At 41.9% G+C, this 17937-nt stretch overlaps 1 protein-coding gene across 42 annotated transcripts in view; it reads right to left on the reverse strand.

Annotated features, from left to right (window-relative positions):
* The window catches only part of TRIP12 (thyroid hormone receptor interactor 12), a 155931-nt gene that overhangs the window by 16276 nt on the left and 121718 nt on the right, over positions 1-17937 (reverse strand). For 27 of the 42 annotated variants that reach the window (XM_021075059.1, XM_021075093.1, XM_021075075.1 and 24 more), the window contains 14 exons: positions 17223-17430; positions 14699-14799; positions 14302-14476; positions 12569-12710; positions 11387-11578; positions 9956-10107; positions 8120-8292; positions 7623-7696; positions 7341-7540; positions 6609-6736; positions 5094-5245; positions 4272-4414; positions 2766-2922; positions 1471-1569 (listed from right to left, as the gene is read on the reverse strand). In XM_021075059.1, the coding sequence (XP_020930718.1) occupies positions 1471-1569; positions 2766-2922; positions 4272-4414; positions 5094-5245; positions 6609-6736; positions 7341-7540; positions 7623-7696; positions 8120-8292; positions 9956-10107; positions 11387-11578; positions 12569-12710; positions 14302-14476; positions 14699-14799; positions 17223-17430 (2096 nt within the window). The remainder of the gene's footprint in view (positions 1-1470; positions 1570-2765; positions 2923-4271; positions 4415-5093; positions 5246-6608; positions 6737-7340; positions 7541-7622; positions 7697-8119; positions 8293-9955; positions 10108-11386; positions 11579-12568; positions 12711-14301; positions 14477-14698; positions 14800-17222; positions 17431-17937) is intronic. The other 15 variants (XM_021075066.1, XM_021075078.1, XM_021075067.1 and 12 more) reach the window with 1 other exon arrangement.

Raw genomic sequence — 17937 nt, forward strand, 5'->3', positions numbered from 1 at the left:
CAAGGCTTGAGAAAATGAGGGAAACCTCCAGTCATGATGAGAAGTACCTGGTTAACTGTAGGTAGCACTGCAGACTAAACTGCTGCATCTACACAGTCCTTACCCTGAGCCAGCACCAGCCCAAATCTCACAGCATGAACTCAGTCACAACCCTGAGGTTGAACCACTCCCATATTTCACAGATGAGAAAACTCAGAGGCAGAGTTATTGGCTACTTTAAATAAATAATCAGCATACTGGGATATTTGGAAGCATTAAGTCCACAAGAGTCTCAGAAGTCTTGGGGGCAGCTACTTTGAAAAACAGTTTGGTGTTTCGTTGTCAAGTCAAAATAGACCTTACCCACTGACTCAGCAATTCAACCCTGAAGTATTTTACCCGAGAGGAGTAAAAATAAATGTCTACACAAACGTGTACACAGAGGTTCAGAGCAGCATCATTCCTACTGGAAAACAAGTGTCAACACCTCAAACACGCATCGACTGATGACCAGATAAATACCTGATGGTATGTGTGTCCTTATAACAGACGAGTACAATTTTACTGAGTAACGAAAGGAAACTGATACAGGCAACACCATGGACGAACCTCAAAAGCATTAAACTAGGTCAAAGCAGAGTAACACAGACGGCTACATCCTGCATGATTCCATTTGCTACGATGCTAAAAAAGACAAAACTGCAAGCACAGAAAACAGATCAGTGGCTGCTGGAGGCTGGTGAGGAAGGCTGGGGACTGACTGCAATGTGGTCTAAAAGGACTTTCCATAGTGATGGGATTTTTTTTATATTGATGTGGTAGTGGTTTCAGACTGCACACATCTCTCAAAAGTATATGTGCACTGATTACACAGAAGTCGTATCTCAGTAAACTGATTTTTTTAAAAAAGCAGTTCAAACATTTTGAAAATTATGTTTAAAAACTTTTCACTTCGTCAACCTAAAGATTACACAAATACCTGCTCTTATGCCAGGGAAAAAACCACCTTTTATTATACAATTTAACCTCGAAAAATGGAGAATTTAGAACAAATCATTAAAGAGACATCAAGAGCAAATCTCAAGTTCTGAGACAAATTTCCCAATTATCTCAGGATTTCATAGAACCAACAAACTCTAGTGTCTTTTTTTCCTTTTTTTTTTTTTTTTTTTTTTTTTTTGTCTTTTTGCCATTTCTTGGGCTGCTCCCGCGGCATATGGAGGTTCCCGAGCTAGGGGTTGAATCGGAGCTGCAGCTGCCAGCCTACACCAGAGCAACCACAGCAACTCGGGATCCGAGCCGAGTCTGCGACCCACTCCACAGCTCAAGGCAACGCCGGATCCTTAACCCACTGAGCAAGGGCAGGGATCGAACCCGCAACCTCATGGTTCCTAGTTGGATTCGTTAACCACTGCGCCACGACGGGAACTCCTCTAGCGTCATCTTATCAAGAGTACAAAGCAAGTTAAAAGCTGTCACGGATAAGCTCACCTCATTTTCATACTGGATTTCCAACATGGCCCGGGAGCTGCCAAGATCCTGCATCACAGACTCTGCTTGTTTCAACAGCTCCTCTCGGTTCACAGTACGCTGCAAAGGTACAAATGTGAGGAAACCTTACTAATCCGGTAGCATTTCCCTCAGTGCAAAACCAAACCAAACCAAACCAATTCAATTGTTTACAAACATTGACAGCATCCTAGTGTACATGAAAAAGAGCTAGACACGGTGCAGTCATTACCTTGAGCCTACGGCAAATTCAGAACATGCAAAAGCTGGAAAAGAAAGGCTCTCCGTCACCTTGCCCAACAATGCCATTCAGGGCTGTGGCTTCATGAAATCTCACCGGGTACATTCACAGTTAGATGACGGAGAAATAGGTGCAGAGGTGACAGGTGGGCTGGAAACCTACTGGCTCTGACCTGAGCTCCTACAAGCACTACCGCCAACATCTCCCAATGAGATTCATGGCCTGAGACAGGTCTTGGTGGATCTCCAAATTCTACTCACACTTTGTTTTTAAAGATAGGATTTCAGTACAATGGGTTTTGTTTTGCTTCTCATTCCTCCCAATTTCCCTTTCTATGTCATTACTAGTGACTTTCATGAGACCTTTGGAGATACACTTTTTTTTAGGAAGACAGAATTGAATAAGAATCCTGGGTAGGAAAAAGGCAGATGAACACAGCAGTCCTACGGAAAAGGCAGTGCAGTATCAGAAGTGCAAGACTGGTGGCAGAGGGAAAGGGCCTAGGGCTGGGTGGTTCAGAGCTAAAAAACGAGGGACCAAGATTAGAAGCACAAGAAGGTAAGTCAGCAACAAGGGCTGACTGGTCCAGAAGCAGGAACCACATCAAGGATTTAGGTTCACTCTTCTAACTGGAGTGGTTGGCTAAAGGAATGAAGTGGATTTGATCAATTCTACCTACTGCAAAAGGGACCAATTACAAAAGGGAGATATAGTTTGAGTCCCTAATTTAGCAAGAAAAGGAGGGAAGCCTCAGTAAAAGAAGACAAGACTCTTTCTTGCCCCAAGAATTATGGAGACTAAAAGAAAAAAACAGTTGTAAAAACCGTTACAGAAACTGGGGAGAAAGGACACTTACTGGAGGATAAAGAAGAATTTCAACAGATTCTACGAAACTGATAGGAAGATAGTACGAATGATAAAAAGAGATGACTGACAAAGATAAGCCTCTAAACCAAATGGGGATAATGAGATGCTCCACACTTTCAGTTTTCCCGTTCATTTGAAAAGCTAAATAATACTTTGGGGAGAAACTTACTTTTTTTCTATCCAATCTAGGTGCAACTCTGCTATCTTGAGAATCAGACTGGTTGATTTCTGGGTTGGTATCAAGTAATCTCTGCATTGCTCGATCCCGATCAAATGCAGTTACGTAAAAAAGCATTTGCCGGGTATCGAAAGGGAAGAAAAATGGGCTGTAAAAAGATGCAATATAAATTCATTATCTGAATTATAATCAGAAACCATCAAACCCCCCCAACCTAGAAATGACTTTTGATACGTTATAGAATAATAATTATAAAGTATAACCAATGAAAATGGTCTACGCAAAGTAACTTTGAAGTTTTCCTAATTCTTGCCTGAAATTTCTAAGTGGTCAAGTAATAGTGCATTAAATTCACCATGAAAGCTGAAATTCAACCGCTAAAATCAAGTCTAGCCAAGATCATTTTAATCTACTCAAAGACCGTTACTAAGTATGACACGACTAATGAAGGCTCAATTTTAAGATACAATCACCAGTTCACCAGACAGCCAACCCACCCCGTTCCACATACACACATGCAATGGTATTACCAATTTCATGACTTTCCTCTTAGTTTTGGTGTCTATTAAGTCATTCAAAACTGCCAAAGGGCAGCTGCTTACTTTTTAAGAATAAACTCTGCAGTAACACAGGCCCTGCTGCCTCGCGATGTTGGCATTCTTGGTTCGGCAGTTCTTGACACAGAGCCGCCGAGGGCACTTCCTCTTTGATCCAAACATTAAATACCTATTCTGTCTGATCAGGTAGCCCGTGAGGATGTGGGTAGTGTGACTAAAAACCCAATTTCTAATCGTCTTTCATTTTAATTCATCTAAAAGTAGAATACAGCCACGCGTGCCCTGTGGCTACTGTATTCATGAGTACAGTTCTACAGTCTCTGAGAATGTAGGTCTGGCCCCAAAAAGGCTCAGAGAATCAACCAACTCCACCACTGGAGTCCTTTTTTTGGTTTGGGTTTTTTTTTTTTTTTTTGGCTTTTTGGGGCCGCACCCATAGCATATGGAAGTTCCCAGGCTAGGGGTCAAGTCGGAGCTACAGCCGCCGGCCTACACCACAGCAATGCGGGATCCGAGCCACGTCTGTGACCTACACCACAGCCCACAGCAATGCCAGATCCTTAACCCACTGAGCGAGGCCCGGGATTGAACACGCATCCTCCAGGATACTAGTCAGATTCGTTTCCGGTGCGCCACGATGGAAATGCCTGGAGTCCAACTTTCTGATGGAAGAGGACTCAATCTCCCCAGACAAACGTCCTCGTGCACCTTCCTATCTCATGTTTACAGACACGCGTCATCAGGCACACCTAGTACCGGCCCTGCTCACCTCAGTCGACCTGGATGCCTAAGTTACACTATTAAGCAAGCTGTGATCAAAAATGACCATGGTAACTAAACACATGGGTTCAGTAAACACTACGTTTCTGTAACAAAATATATAAAAACCAACACAGTGACAACTCTCCCGAGGCCACCGTTACGGAAGCAGATGTCTTACCAGGTTTTTCCCAGTTCAGTGAGCCACGTTGGGATGTTTCCTGTCATGATTACTAAAGGATCTTGAAGTTGCCTATTTGCTTTTGCTGTCAACTTACTGTTAATAAATTCACTAGTTGGGATAATCTCCTTGCACATGGCATTCTGTAAAATGTTTAAAAAAAAAAAAAAAGAAAAAGAAAAAGGTCTATTATGTGGTAAAACAGCAGGATTATATTCACTGTCTCTTCCTTCGTTCCCAAATAAGTACGCAGGGCACCCAGACCTCCCCGCTGGTTTCCGACCTGCAGGTTCTCATACAGCCGCCCCAAAGGCCACGTCACAAGGCAAGGCTCAAACACCCGACCCCCCCCCACGCCAGGGTACGAACTCGACGGAGCAACTCGTGTGGCCCCCAAGGCCACGCCTTCATCCTTCCCGACAGCACGAAGCACCAAAGGCAGCATTCAACTTTCCCCTGAGCTAGTTAACATACACCGGGAATAAATTAACTTCTAGTTAAATACACCTCAAGATTTTTTAACTATAATAAACTCATGTTCAATTTGCATGCTATAGCTTCCTTTTCTAAATTACAGCTAGAGCACATTAGTATCTTACAAGTCTGCCTAGAGAACTAATCGAGGAAAAAAGGCCAGAAAAACAAGTGGGGGAGCAGTTCCCGGCGATGAGTACACGCCTCGGGATGTCACTGGGGCGGGATCCCCACTGCTCAGCTGAGTCACTGCTTCTGTTTCTAGGCCAACAGGAAACGGATCACGCGCTGGACAGAAAACGATGAGACAACGTATAGCGAACACCACACCAGGTCAGCGTTACTCACATCATACAAGTAGTACCAGTATCGACTGATGGCATGTAACACTCTTAGAAGAAGAATCACGTCTAATGACGGGTCTTCAAAAGTGATATTTTCAGGTGGCGCGGGGATGAGGTAAACTTCTAGAGGATTTGATACTGATGGGCACACTCCGTCTAGAGGGCAAACGGTCAAGGTTAAGTGTTGATCAACATGAGAAAGGCAAAGCCAGTGGAGCCGGTGGCACCCAGCACGCCTCAAATAGCAACCACAAGGGGTTAAGATTTAATGCTTGGTGTCCTACTAGAGTACTGAAAGCTTCAACACGCCCCAACTCACATACGGATAAAGCATCCAGGCTTGTGAAAACGTCACTTCCTCCCCATGCCTATACACTGTAAAGGAGAAAAACGGACTCCTGCGCATTTCTCCTTTATACCAGAAAAGAGCTAATAATAAAAGGGCCAGAGAAGAATAAAGACAAAATGTTTAAATTTAAGTTCACTGTTATACAGAAATTTCCTGGGTTTTTGACATCTAGCTTAAAATGGGCATATAAGACAGAAAAAGAACCTAAAGTTGTAAGTCTGCTTAAAAACAAAACAAAACAAAAAAAAAGATCTGGTTATTTAATCCAAGGCTTAGGATATGATAGACTGTGACAGTCTGCAAGTAGGATCTCCGATTCCTTTGTTCTTATATTTCACAAAGTAAGAGCTTTAAAAAAAAGGGGGTGGGGGGTTGCTACTGTCATCATTTACTTTTACCAAGCAAAGAAGTTAAAAATCATACGACTATCACCAAGTAAAAGGGTAATTTTCCATAACAGAAACAAATATCTCAAAATAAAGACTCTTTTATATAGAACTTAGCTTTGTGAAAAGCAAAATTGCTACACTGCCCTCATTTCTGTGGACTAGGGGAGATTTCATCACCACCACCAGTGTTTGAAAATCTCTGATAGGGACTGGTCCCCAAGGAGGGCAGCTTAATGTTAAGGCACTGTTACCATCACATAAAAAAGAGGGGGCAGGAAATGAGCAAGATTATACTGCAAGGAAATACTACAAAGGAAGGTAAGTCAACTGGGAGGTGCTACTACTTTCCGTAATCATGATATTACTGGCAAAACTTTTTATTTCATCTAGAATTGTCAGCTCATTCTACTGTAATTGGTAATAGTAAAACTTCAAGGCCAACCTGCTAATGTCCGGTCTCTTCTTTAGTGAATATGTTCTAGGTTTTAGCTTTTATGAAAATACAGGTTCTTCATGGAAAGAACATACGTTTTCCCCAATTTCCTTTCTAAGTTTAATTTTGCAGATAATTAATGTTTCAATTTCTGGACATTAAAGTCAAGGGTTCAATTAAAAACAACCAGAGGTTTGTAGTAACTTATTATTTTTATAAATTATATTAAAAGATTTCACTACTAGGTACAAACCCCTGCCTTTAAAAGTTTGAACACAGCAAGAACACTGCCCCAGGGCAGCCTGCTCTCCCCGCTGGAGATCAGCTTACAGCTGGAGCTCAGCTTACCATTCCATAGCTCATCATGCTTTTTTGCATTTCTAGGGGACGTTTTTGTTGGAGCTGTTTGGGCTCTTCCTCTTTTACCACCAACACAGTCTTTATTACTTTCTTCATCCTCTCTCACAGGTTTGTACCTAAAGTCATAGAGATATGTCAGTCAAAAGCAGACATCAAAGCTGCAAACTATTCTCCAGGGCACAGCCACAGCCACCACAGAGTTGCCAGAACAGTTCTCTAAGGCCCATCCTCGCTCACTCTAGCTGTGGATTTGGAGAATTACCGATGGTACAGTTTGCTAGAAGAGACCACCTAGAGACCATGACCCTAAGAGAGGCCATCTGAGAAAAGCCAGGGGGTGGCCCGGAGAAGGATCGCTCTCTCTAAATTAAACCAATGCAAGAAGCTGCACCCAAATGCCTCTAAGGGCTTTAGAGATGCCAGACTTCCTATGATCAAAAGGAACACCACCTTATTAGGGAGACAGTTTGTCTTATTTAAGGACTTGAAATGAAGCTACTGAAAAGGCAGACGCAAATCACGGTCATTCATTGCACAAACATTACGTAGACTTAACGAAGAAGCAAGATACACTCACACGACGCAACATTTCAACTGGCTTTTAATAATAAAAGATAAAATTCAGGGTCCTTATACAAGCCAGCCAGTAATAGGAATTCCAGAACACATACACAGTATCCCCACTGGTCAAAAACCAAACCAAATCATTTTCAGACTTGCCAGATTGTGTGAGTTTTCGTCCAGATACCAGCTCTTCCTAGAGGATTGCTCTCATCGTCCGTGGATTCCCTCTCATCTTCAGCCTGTATACTGAATTGCCGGACTGCCTGGTACACAGTCATGTTATATGGCAGCAAATGTTCTCCGATGTAAAACTGTAGCCTGTGTCTTACATTTCCTGAATTTAAGAACTGAGCAGCCTACATAAAGGAAAAGAAAATCCCATTTAAGCTCTAGGGCCTGCACGCTATGCATTAAAACATGGTGGGAACAGCACCTTACCAAAGACTCATCAATTTCCTCGTCGGAGCCGTCATCGTCACTGTCTTCATCATCTTCTCTTACTCGTCCATACCCTGAGGGCCCAAGAAGTCTGTTACACTCCTGGCAATCTCATGTGACAAAAGAGAACGCCTGTATACACTGGCGAAACTAACGCATTCCTAGAAAAATGTATGTATCACATTTTCATCCAACATATTTCTAGAAAAACATGTGTGTTACACTTTGGTCTACAAAGTAGAAAGATCCAAGAAAATGATCATTTCTATTAGATTCCAACAGGATATATTAACTCATCACCGAAGCCAGCAGTCAATCGCTACGAAGTTTAAGACACTGCTACATACCACATGTAGAATAAGTGACAAGAACGCAAGTTCTGCTGCTAGGTTTGACAGAAGCAGCAATTAACAGGGAAATAATTTATATACCCCTCAACATTAATAGCATCCCCAAAGTACAAAAAAAACCACATCACAGACACTTATAGAAAGTACCTCTAACGACAAGGTATCTCTCGATAGCTTGTACCAAAGCCAGGGGGTCAATCTTGACAGGTCCGCCCTTCCACTGCTTCACATTGGCACAGTCTGGGTGTCTTTGTAACTGGCATTTTAACTGATGAGTGTTGAAAAATTTTAAAGCCTGTGATCCTCTGTTGAGAGAAAAGCTCCAGATAATTTGTGAAAAAAAAGTTATTCTATTATTTTCAAAATCAATATACATTAATTACAATAAAAGCAAGATAATATAAAGTCTGCATTTTCTTGAGGCACAAAGTAGCACTTAACCAGTTATGTAAATAGAAAAGCCAGCAATTTCAAGTTACTTAGTAAAAGTCATGATAAAATAAGACACAAAAGGATGTGTATGCATGCATATGAAAACACTGCGTCAACATTTGATCTCTCTCATCATAAATCCTTATGAACAGAAATACCTCATCAAGATTTAATTATTACCCCAGAATAAAAATTCCAGAAACATCTGAGCATGCTCACTTCTTCAATATTTCACCACTGCCTTCTAAATTCTACTTATTTAAAAGGAAACAATAAACCTTCTCTTTTGCTTTCAAAAATTATAGCTACAAAAGTACTTGAAATTTATCATTGCTAGAGTCTTTTGAATGAAGCAGCTTAATAGCTATACCAGTCTAGACCTGGTAATGATATTTAATCGCTCATTTCTGAAAAGAGCTGGCAACAGTAAGATACAGACAAGTTTAAGATGCAGTTATCTACAAAGTTCCATAAAACATACAAACGGGGGGATGAGAAAGCATATTATACTGATAGATACATATGTAAAACTGCCTATTTTACACAAATTTAGATTAAAATGAAAAATCTCATGGTTTTCTCAAACATAGTTGGAAGTATCCCCTTATTTTATAAAATCATCTAGGACAGTATAATCATCAAAACTAAATACCGCTCTCTAAATTAAACTTTGAAGCAGAAAAACACCTAGTCCACACTGATTGATCACTTCATTCATTATTCAATAAATGCAGTTTTAATTCAATCAAAATATTAAAGGTCTTTAAAACACGCCAAATTGTGTTTTTGTTTTTAAAGGGTCATAGGTGTGGCATGTGGAAGTTCCCAGGCTAGGGGTTGAATCGGAGCTGCAGCTGCTGGCCTACACTATAGGCACAGCAACACCAGATCTGAGCCGTGTCTGGGACCTAAACCACAGCTCACAGCAATGCGGGATCCTTAACCCACTGAGTGGGGCCAGGGATCAAACTCGCATCCTCATGGATCTTAGATGGGTTCGTTTCCACTGAGCCACAATGTGAACTCCCCCAAATTGTGTTTTTTAAAACCAAACTAATTTTTTATTGTCTAGGCTGCTAGTCATAATATTCCAAGAAGCTTATAACATCCTGTAAGAACACAACAATGAACTTAACGAACTCTTCACAGAGTCCTGTAAAATGACTATATTACGGGGAAAAAAATAAACATTTGCTAAAAATTCAACAAAATGCAAAGTTATAACTGCTTAGATCGCATATGAAATTACATGACTGCACAGAATGTATATAATTTATTACCCATAGAGACCAAATTCTTAGAGAAAAGCTTTATCAAAGAATATCAATTTAAGGAAACGAGCCTATTACAACTTGGCAACACAGTCACTGGATTTTATATTTTCAAAACCCGTCATGTTTAAGACACGAGGTAGGATTTTTGAGGTATAAATAAATGGATTCATGTTTGAGAATATGTAATTTCTTCAGTGCAAAACGGTCCCAGACCTCTTGCCACATTACGGCAGCAGATGAGTGAACGCCAAGGGCGCGCCCAGGCGATGATCCTTACCTGCCACCCGTCCCGTTCCCACTGGGGAAGTCATGCACTTTGACTGGAAATTGTTCCATCTGACTGAGGCAGTTGTTCATCTTGTGAACTAACGCCAACAGAGGGGCACTGCCCACTGGTTCTACTCTTCCAATGGGCTCTTCTCCAGGAAGCTAAAGTCACAAATAAACCACTCAGTTAAGCGAGGCCTCTTGAAAACGAAATGCTCAACAGGAACATTTAATAGGCAGTTTTACAAAAGATCTAATCTACTGGATCTTTTTAGATGCATTTGGTCGGAACGATGTTTTCATATAAATTATTGCAACAAAGACAGTCTTTCTGTATAGGCCTCCAATGCCGTATTCATAATTCCTAGATCCAAAAGGCCTGAAAACACAACACACTCAGTGGTGAAACCTGACTCAGACAGATACAAGGCTATTAGCAGTCTTTATTTACCTTCATTTAGTAGGAATAGTCAAGTTTTGCTGTAAAGATATTTAATGTGTGTGGAGTACTATTCAGAATTCGCTGAGGACATCAGGTAACATATGGCGAATATAGTGTATGGGAGAAGTCGAGAAACCCATCCAGCTCTAAGGAGTTTCAGGTAAGAGACCACAGAACTGTACACAATTTTAAGCATGATAAAGAAAAAAAACCACATCCACAATTTCTGCACATCTAATGATTCTCAAACAAATGTCAATTCTGCTTTAGGTAGCCTCACAAATTAAAATAAGAGAGCAGTGCTCAGACACCTGCCAACACGGAAGAGGCAAGGTGACACAGTGTCACCAACACAGCCGAGCGTTGTCCTTAGCCTATTACACAGGTGGATCCAGAGAAAGTTCCACAGGGATGCCTTCTCGTAAGCCATTGTAAACAAGCAGGACGATGCTAACGGTGTCCAGGTGACTCTCGCTCTCACTCACTGAGGGTGGAGGAAGTGGAACTGCTCTGTGACTTCTGGTCTCATACCCACGTTATAAATGGTGACCAAGTACCCTTCCGCAAAACTGTCAGTTCTGTGTTTTACACACAAGAGAGAAATGCACTGTCTACTTATCTTACGTTTCCAGCTACATTATATCTATTGCACTTCCCTTAAAAAAATACACCGCAAACTGCAATATGTTTACAAGCAATACTGAGAATAAAATTCACTCAAGTGAGAGACTACTATTGATGGCTTGTCTTACAGAAGAACAAAGACTCAAGATACACTGACCACAGAAGAGGGCACTTGTGTCATTACACCACTGCTTTGTTGTTTTACTGTTTCCCTGATATATACAAGACCAGGGACTCCAACTGTGTGTCCTAAGCGAGCTAAAAACTTTACTTCGTGTCTTGACCAACAACCACTGGAAACGGGGATGAAAGTACACACATGAGTGAACAATGATGTTTAAAAAGACACGCAGGCAATATTATTAGATAACTTACTGGAGAAGAAAAAAACACATGAAGGAATCTCTTTAATCTGATCTCTCTGCTCACAGCATCCTTTTCACTTTTAGAGGTCAAATAAAGCAACAGCTGCTTCACAAATCCACTATGCTGGATTTCAAACGATGAAACATCTGACTCTGAGACTATGCTACGGATTTCTACAAGGCACTCAGCTCCACCATCCACCTGAAAAAGAGTGGGAAACAGTATTTCTACACCGATTTAAAGAGCCCTTATTAAATGCACAATTCACATTTCCCCAAAAGCAAGTGGACATGTTCTCAACACTTTAAAAGAGAAGGCGGGGGAAGGGGTGCACCCTTAGCAGATCCCTGAAAAACATCCTCACGGGCGCACACATGCACCAAATGTTTCTGTTTCACCACAGAAATCCAGGGTCCCTTCTGAAAAGTCTTCACATTTAATCAATGTAGTTGTATAAAAAAAAAAAAAAAAAAAAAAAAAAAAAGATGAGACTACAAGTTGAGGAATAAAAAGCTCTAACACTAAAATGAAAAGGCGTAAGTGTTCAAGGTGTGGCTTCATAGTAATACATTTGTAGTACAAGTCTGAATGAAATAGACAATTTCTGGAGTTTCCCGGTGGCTCAGTGAGTTAAGGATCTGGCATTGTCACTGCTGTAGCCAAAAAAAAAAAAAAAAAGCAAGCAAGTATGAAACAGACAATTTCTTAGAAAAACATGTACTACTGAAACTGCTCAGAATATATCAAAAACATAAAAAAAAAAAAATCAGATGAAACACAAAAGGCTTTTTTAAATCTCTACCCTCTCTGACTACTCTCAGGCCCCAAGCAAAGAGAGGTTAAGAGGGTCCTATCACCACTAATACCTGCAGCTGAAGAGGAAGGACTTCAGGAAGAGATGTGCTTGGGGACATTTCTTAAGTCTCTTCATTTGTCAAGAAATACGGAAGGTGAAGGAAAAAGAGTCATCAAAGACCGGAATTCCAGCACATTTCAGGATAAAATAATGAAGTATGAAAGTCAAGGGACAAGTGAAAGAAAGGTAAGCGCAAAATCTACGCGTCTGGCTGAAAAGTCAATCCAGGCTAGCCAGACCCGTGCAAAGCCAGAGCCACCAAGGCATGCAAGAGCAGGACGGAAGAGGTGCCAGGAGAGAGAGATAGGGACGAGCCCAATGCAGCAGCCAGGTACCTGGAGGTTGAGTTGTTCAGTCGCAGCACAAAGTCTCTGGAGGACATTCAGCGCAGGGTTGCTTCCATCCATGTTCTCGGAACTGAAATAACGCTCCACAAATTTATGCGCCTGCTCTTTAATCCAACCTTTAATTTTTTCCCTGCAAGAAGAAAAAAGATATTAAGTCACGGGGTGCAGAAAGGATTTCAATGATAACTTCTGATCAAAGGCAAAGAGTTGCTACGTTTAAAATCCTTTCAGCCTTATGCTGATAGACTAATAAATTCAGAGTCACATCAACCCAATGAGGTTTCGGTTTGAAACTGGGCTAAGATACACCTAGAAAAACGCACAGGTACCTAAAACACACTTCAGGTCATCCCGTTACTGAAGACTAACGAAACAGTTCTAACTTCTTGGGACTTTACAACCTAACGGTTCCCCAACTGTTCGCTTGACAGCCATTTCACACGGCTGTTTCCTCAGGTACAGACACATCTGCATTGCCCCTGGGGCTTCCTGGAGAGCTGGAGTGAGAACTACAGGCAGACCACAAACACGCCCCTATCAGGTGCACAATTAGGCAAGGGAGAACTCGACGTTGAAGTGACAAAGTCTGATGGCTTCAGAAATATATTTGCTTAACTGTTTTTATTAACTGAAGTTCAAAACCACGAACCAAAGCAATCAACCAAACAGAAAGAGCCTGTTTGTTCTCCCAATGGAATGTGATCTTTAAACAATGTCTTATCTGCAAAGGAACTAATCCTTGTTGGTATGTTACACCCGGAGCCAAAAAGATTTTAAAGAAACAATTTTTTTAAAGCCATTAATTGGTGTGAAATAGTTTAGCTGACAGAGTTCTAAGCTTCCACTGCAGAAGGTAGAGGAGGGCATGAAACACGAGCGCGTGTGTGACAAGAAACATGTCAGCTTTCCCTTGTCCAGAAGAAAACCAAGGAACAGGTTTAGAGGGAAGGGAATTTATTTGGATTTGAACATGCACAACTCCCAATGAGACATACTGACTTATTTATTTTTTTATTTTTTTGCCTTTTTCTAGGGCCACGCTCACAGCATATGGAGGTTCCCAGGGTAGGGGTCTAATCGGAGCTGCAGCCACTGGCCTACACCCACAGCAACACGGGATCCGAGCCACGTCCTGGACCCACACCACAGCTCACGGCAACGCCAGATCCTCAACCCACTGAGCGAGGCCAGGCATCGAACCCAGCAGTCCCATGGTTCCCAGTCAGATTCATTAACCACTGAGCCACGACGGGAACTCCCCAAGTAGACATATTGAAAGGAATTTTATTTTTATTTATTTTTGTCTTTTTGTCTTTTTTAGGGCTGCATCTGCAGCATATGGAGATTCCCAGGCTAGGGGCCTAATCGGAAGGGTAGCTGCTGGCCTACGCCACAGCCACAGCAACTCGGGATCCGAGCCGTGTCTGCAACCTACACCACAGCTCACGGCAACGCTGCTGGATCCCTAACCCACTGAGCGAGGCCAGGGATCAAACCCTAAAACCTCATGGTTCTTAGTCGGGTTCATTAACCACTGAGCCATGACGGCAACTCCTTGAAAGGAATTTTATAATCTAATTCTGGAACACAGGACAAAGCCAGCCACAGGGTTTAAGAATTCAGACTCTGCTCCATCGCTGAGCATGTTTCATAACTAACTGAAATACTGTGCGGTTTCTCGAGGTTAAGAACAGAAGAGCACAGAACCTCCCCCACCTCACCTATTATTGGATATGGTGTCCTTTGAGGCGGCCCTGGCAAGACCACTAACCCCTGCAGTTCGAGCCGGCTCAATGTTGTTGCTGTTGGACTGCGCGCTTAGCCGACCCCACGTTTTTGGATTCAAGCTTGCCAGGAAAGAAGATTTCGGTGACTGAGTCGTGGTGGGGCTTTTAGCTATGAAAAGAGAGAGGTGATTGAATCATCTTGGGTAACTGATGAAAACCGACGGAATTTTAAGATTCCTACTCTTAACAGGTTAATTAGCTGGAAGAACGAAGACCGCTGGGAATGCAGTGGACGCAAGCATGCCTCAGAGCTATCGGGATTTTCAACGCTGTGCGCGTCCGCAGCTGCCGCCACCTCTCCCTTACCTCCCAGTTTCATTGCCAAGGTTACCTTGATTGTCTACTTTATCATCATCTCTTGGAGGTGAATACTTTGGCCTTCTCGATCCTCGTTTTGGCAGTCGTTTTCTTTTTAGAACATCACTTAATCGACTATCAATGGGAAAACATGGGATAAATTTAGCAATTATCCTGATTTAGTTACCGTCACTGATCTAAGAGCAAGCTAAAACGGAAGACATCATGTGTTATAAAATACTGCCATAATACAGTGTTGTTTCATTTAGTGAGTATTTAATGCCAGCTCTGTACCAGTCATGTTTTAGAAACGGACAGACACAGAAATGATCAGTTGAGAAAATAGGTAACTATAGGATGACACTGTGTTAAACTCCATTATACAATACAGTGCTCCATTATAAAATACAGTACACATGTAAAGTGTATAAAACAAAAATACAATGCAAAAAACCAATATTAACTACACAATCATAAACAAGAAAAACAATTTTGTGTTAAATTTCCCTAACGTAAGTGACAGTAAGTTAAACACACATAGCACTGAATGTTACTACTATTAAACTAATTTCCACTGCTACCCAGCCCAAAGTAATTACATGGTGTGTAATGGCAATAACATTCTAAATGAATGAAGTTATAAACATCTTTTTTAAAAAATTCAAAAGTATCTGTCAACAAATGTAGCAAAACAGAACACACGTGGCCTTTGTGTACTCTTTTCACTATTCTTAACACTAGAAACAGTTTAAATAGAATTAACAAAGATACAGAAGATGGAAAAGATGAAAAAAAGCTCAGGGTTAATTGGTCGATGAGCCAAGGAAGAAAATTTTGCCAAAAACGTTTAAAAGTTTTCTAACGTGATATGTCTACTAAAAACACTTATACTATGTTCAATATACCTGGACAATCAGGATGAGTAAAAATGAAACAATTCCACTTTTATAAATTTATATTAACTAAGAGAAAGGAACCACTTAAAACTCTGAAAGCATCAGAATGTTATTACAATCATCAACTGTCAGAACCCAAATCAAGTCTCATTCCTTAATTTAAAGTGGCTTTAGACAAATACTGCCTTTGTCTGAGCTGCATCACATTTTACTGAGAAGCACCAATGATACATCCAACGCACCGGGCCTGTGCGATACAGTAAAACCCTGCAATCACTTAAGGTTACCGCTGCAGCCAGAGCAGGGTGTCGGGCTGGGGAGGACACAGAGAGGCAGGCAAGGCTGAGAGGGAAACTGGCAAGACAAATCCAACTTGAACAGGGAAGGAGTCGTCGTCCCCAGAATTCTCTAGGTCCAAACTCCCTGGACTGGGCCCATGACAGGGTGCCACCTACCTAAACCCAGCAGCTTCCTAAAACAACAGTCACTCTGCCAGAGGCCCCAGAATTGCTGAAATTCATATTTAAACCAGAGGAGGCAAGCGCACCAAAAGCAGCTGGGATCTTGAACAGCCTAGCCTCACAGGACAGGGATACCGTGACAGTTTAGATTACATCTTTGGACTCCCTTCATTAAGTATTACTACACGTTTTACCAAAATCTACTTTGTAGCTTAGAGGGAGGTAAAGAGGAGGATTAGGACGAGTCCACTCCCAACTTTACAACTGCATTTGCTTCACCCTGCACCATTCGCACAGCAATATTAGGTTTCTAGCATCAAAGAAACAAAAAGACTTCAAGAGTGTGATTTGGGAGTTCCCGTCCTGGCTCAGTAGAAACGAATCCGACTAGAAACCATGAGGTTGCGGGTTCCATCCCTGGCCTCACTCAGTGGGTTAAGGATCTGGCGTTGTTGTGAGCTGTGTTGTAGGTGGCTATAGCTCGAACCCCTAGCCTGGGAACCTCCGTATGCCTCGGGTGTGGCCCTAAAAGGCAAAAACAAAAACAAACAAACAAACACACGAAAAAAGAGTGTGATTTGTTTCAAAGCAACAAAATGAAAACCAACAGGAGGGTCTGATGATGTTCTCAGCAGCACAATACAACAGAGGGATTAAAAAAACAAAAATGAGGTGGAGGCAGAGAATTTTCTTTAAGAACCCCCATTTTCCTTTATTAAGAGCAAAGTTTCTCATTTGCCAACTAAAGCTAAACAGGAAATCAGGGTCTCTTTTCCTTTACATTCTAAAAATTCCGATTTTTACTATTTTTCATCAGAACACTATCTAGATGGCTCAAAGTGATACAGCACATGTTCGCAAGGTTATGGAATCAGAGATGTGGGCTTAGATCCTGCCTCTGTAAAATAAGCACATGACACTATGCCAGTCGTTTAGCTCCCGGAAGCCTCGGTTCCCTTGGACGTCAATGGCGAAACCGTCTGTCTCTCTCTGTGGTTCCTGAGCTTGGCTCAATACAGGCTTCCAATAAACGTTCAGTTTTCTTCCCATTCTCATCACATATCTAACCAACTATAGATGGAAAAATGGAAAATGCACACTGTCCATAACATTTTGCCATTGAGCTCCCTGTGTGAGTCTCAGGTACCAGGGCAGAGTTCAAGGCAAAGGGCACAGGAATCACTGCAGAATTCGGACTTACCCTTGAGGGCTCAGATCTAAAGAATCGTCTCTGCTGTGCTGCAAGCTGGGGGACCCCAGGTCAGCTGTGGCGTTAGTGGCAGCCGTGGCTGTTCCACTGCTGACCGACGTCGTGGACCCCAAGGATCCCGACCCATTCGTACACGCCTTTGGTGGACTTGTCAACAATGATTCCGATTCTGCTAAGTGTTTCACTTGATGCATTACACCTGCAAGCAGAGAGATTAAAAAGAGGATGGGTTCATCAGGACCGCCTCCCCATCACGACAAGGTCCCTAAATGCTGATACTGCTTTAGAAGGAATGAATAAAAAGTTCTCGGCAGACAGGAAAATAACTTTAGGTGACCTGACTCCATTCAGAAAACTAACAGGCAAATTCAAAATTAAAGGCCATTTATACTAAATATCTTCAAAACCCCCATTACAGGATATTTAATGGGTCACAAGTAAAGTCCTACTGGAAATTTAAAACACCCATCATAAAAACAATAAGCAATTAAGGAAAGGCAGTGTAGCCGCGGCTTGATAGCCAGAAGGGGAGAAAAGGATCTACATCCATTAATTAACTTCAAATGCTACAAAAAGACAAGATCCCAATAACACCGCTGCCAAAAAAAGAGACCACCAGCTATTAAGGGATGGTGATTTTCACATCCTCGGAGAACTGAACAGTAACTTGGAAGGCAGGGGTTTATATTGGCACCGTGGCAGGCTG

Source organism: Sus scrofa, chromosome 15 (genome assembly GCF_000003025.6).
Source record: "Sus scrofa isolate TJ Tabasco breed Duroc chromosome 15, Sscrofa11.1, whole genome shotgun sequence".
Lineage (NCBI taxonomy): Eukaryota > Metazoa > Chordata > Mammalia > Artiodactyla > Suidae > Sus > Sus scrofa.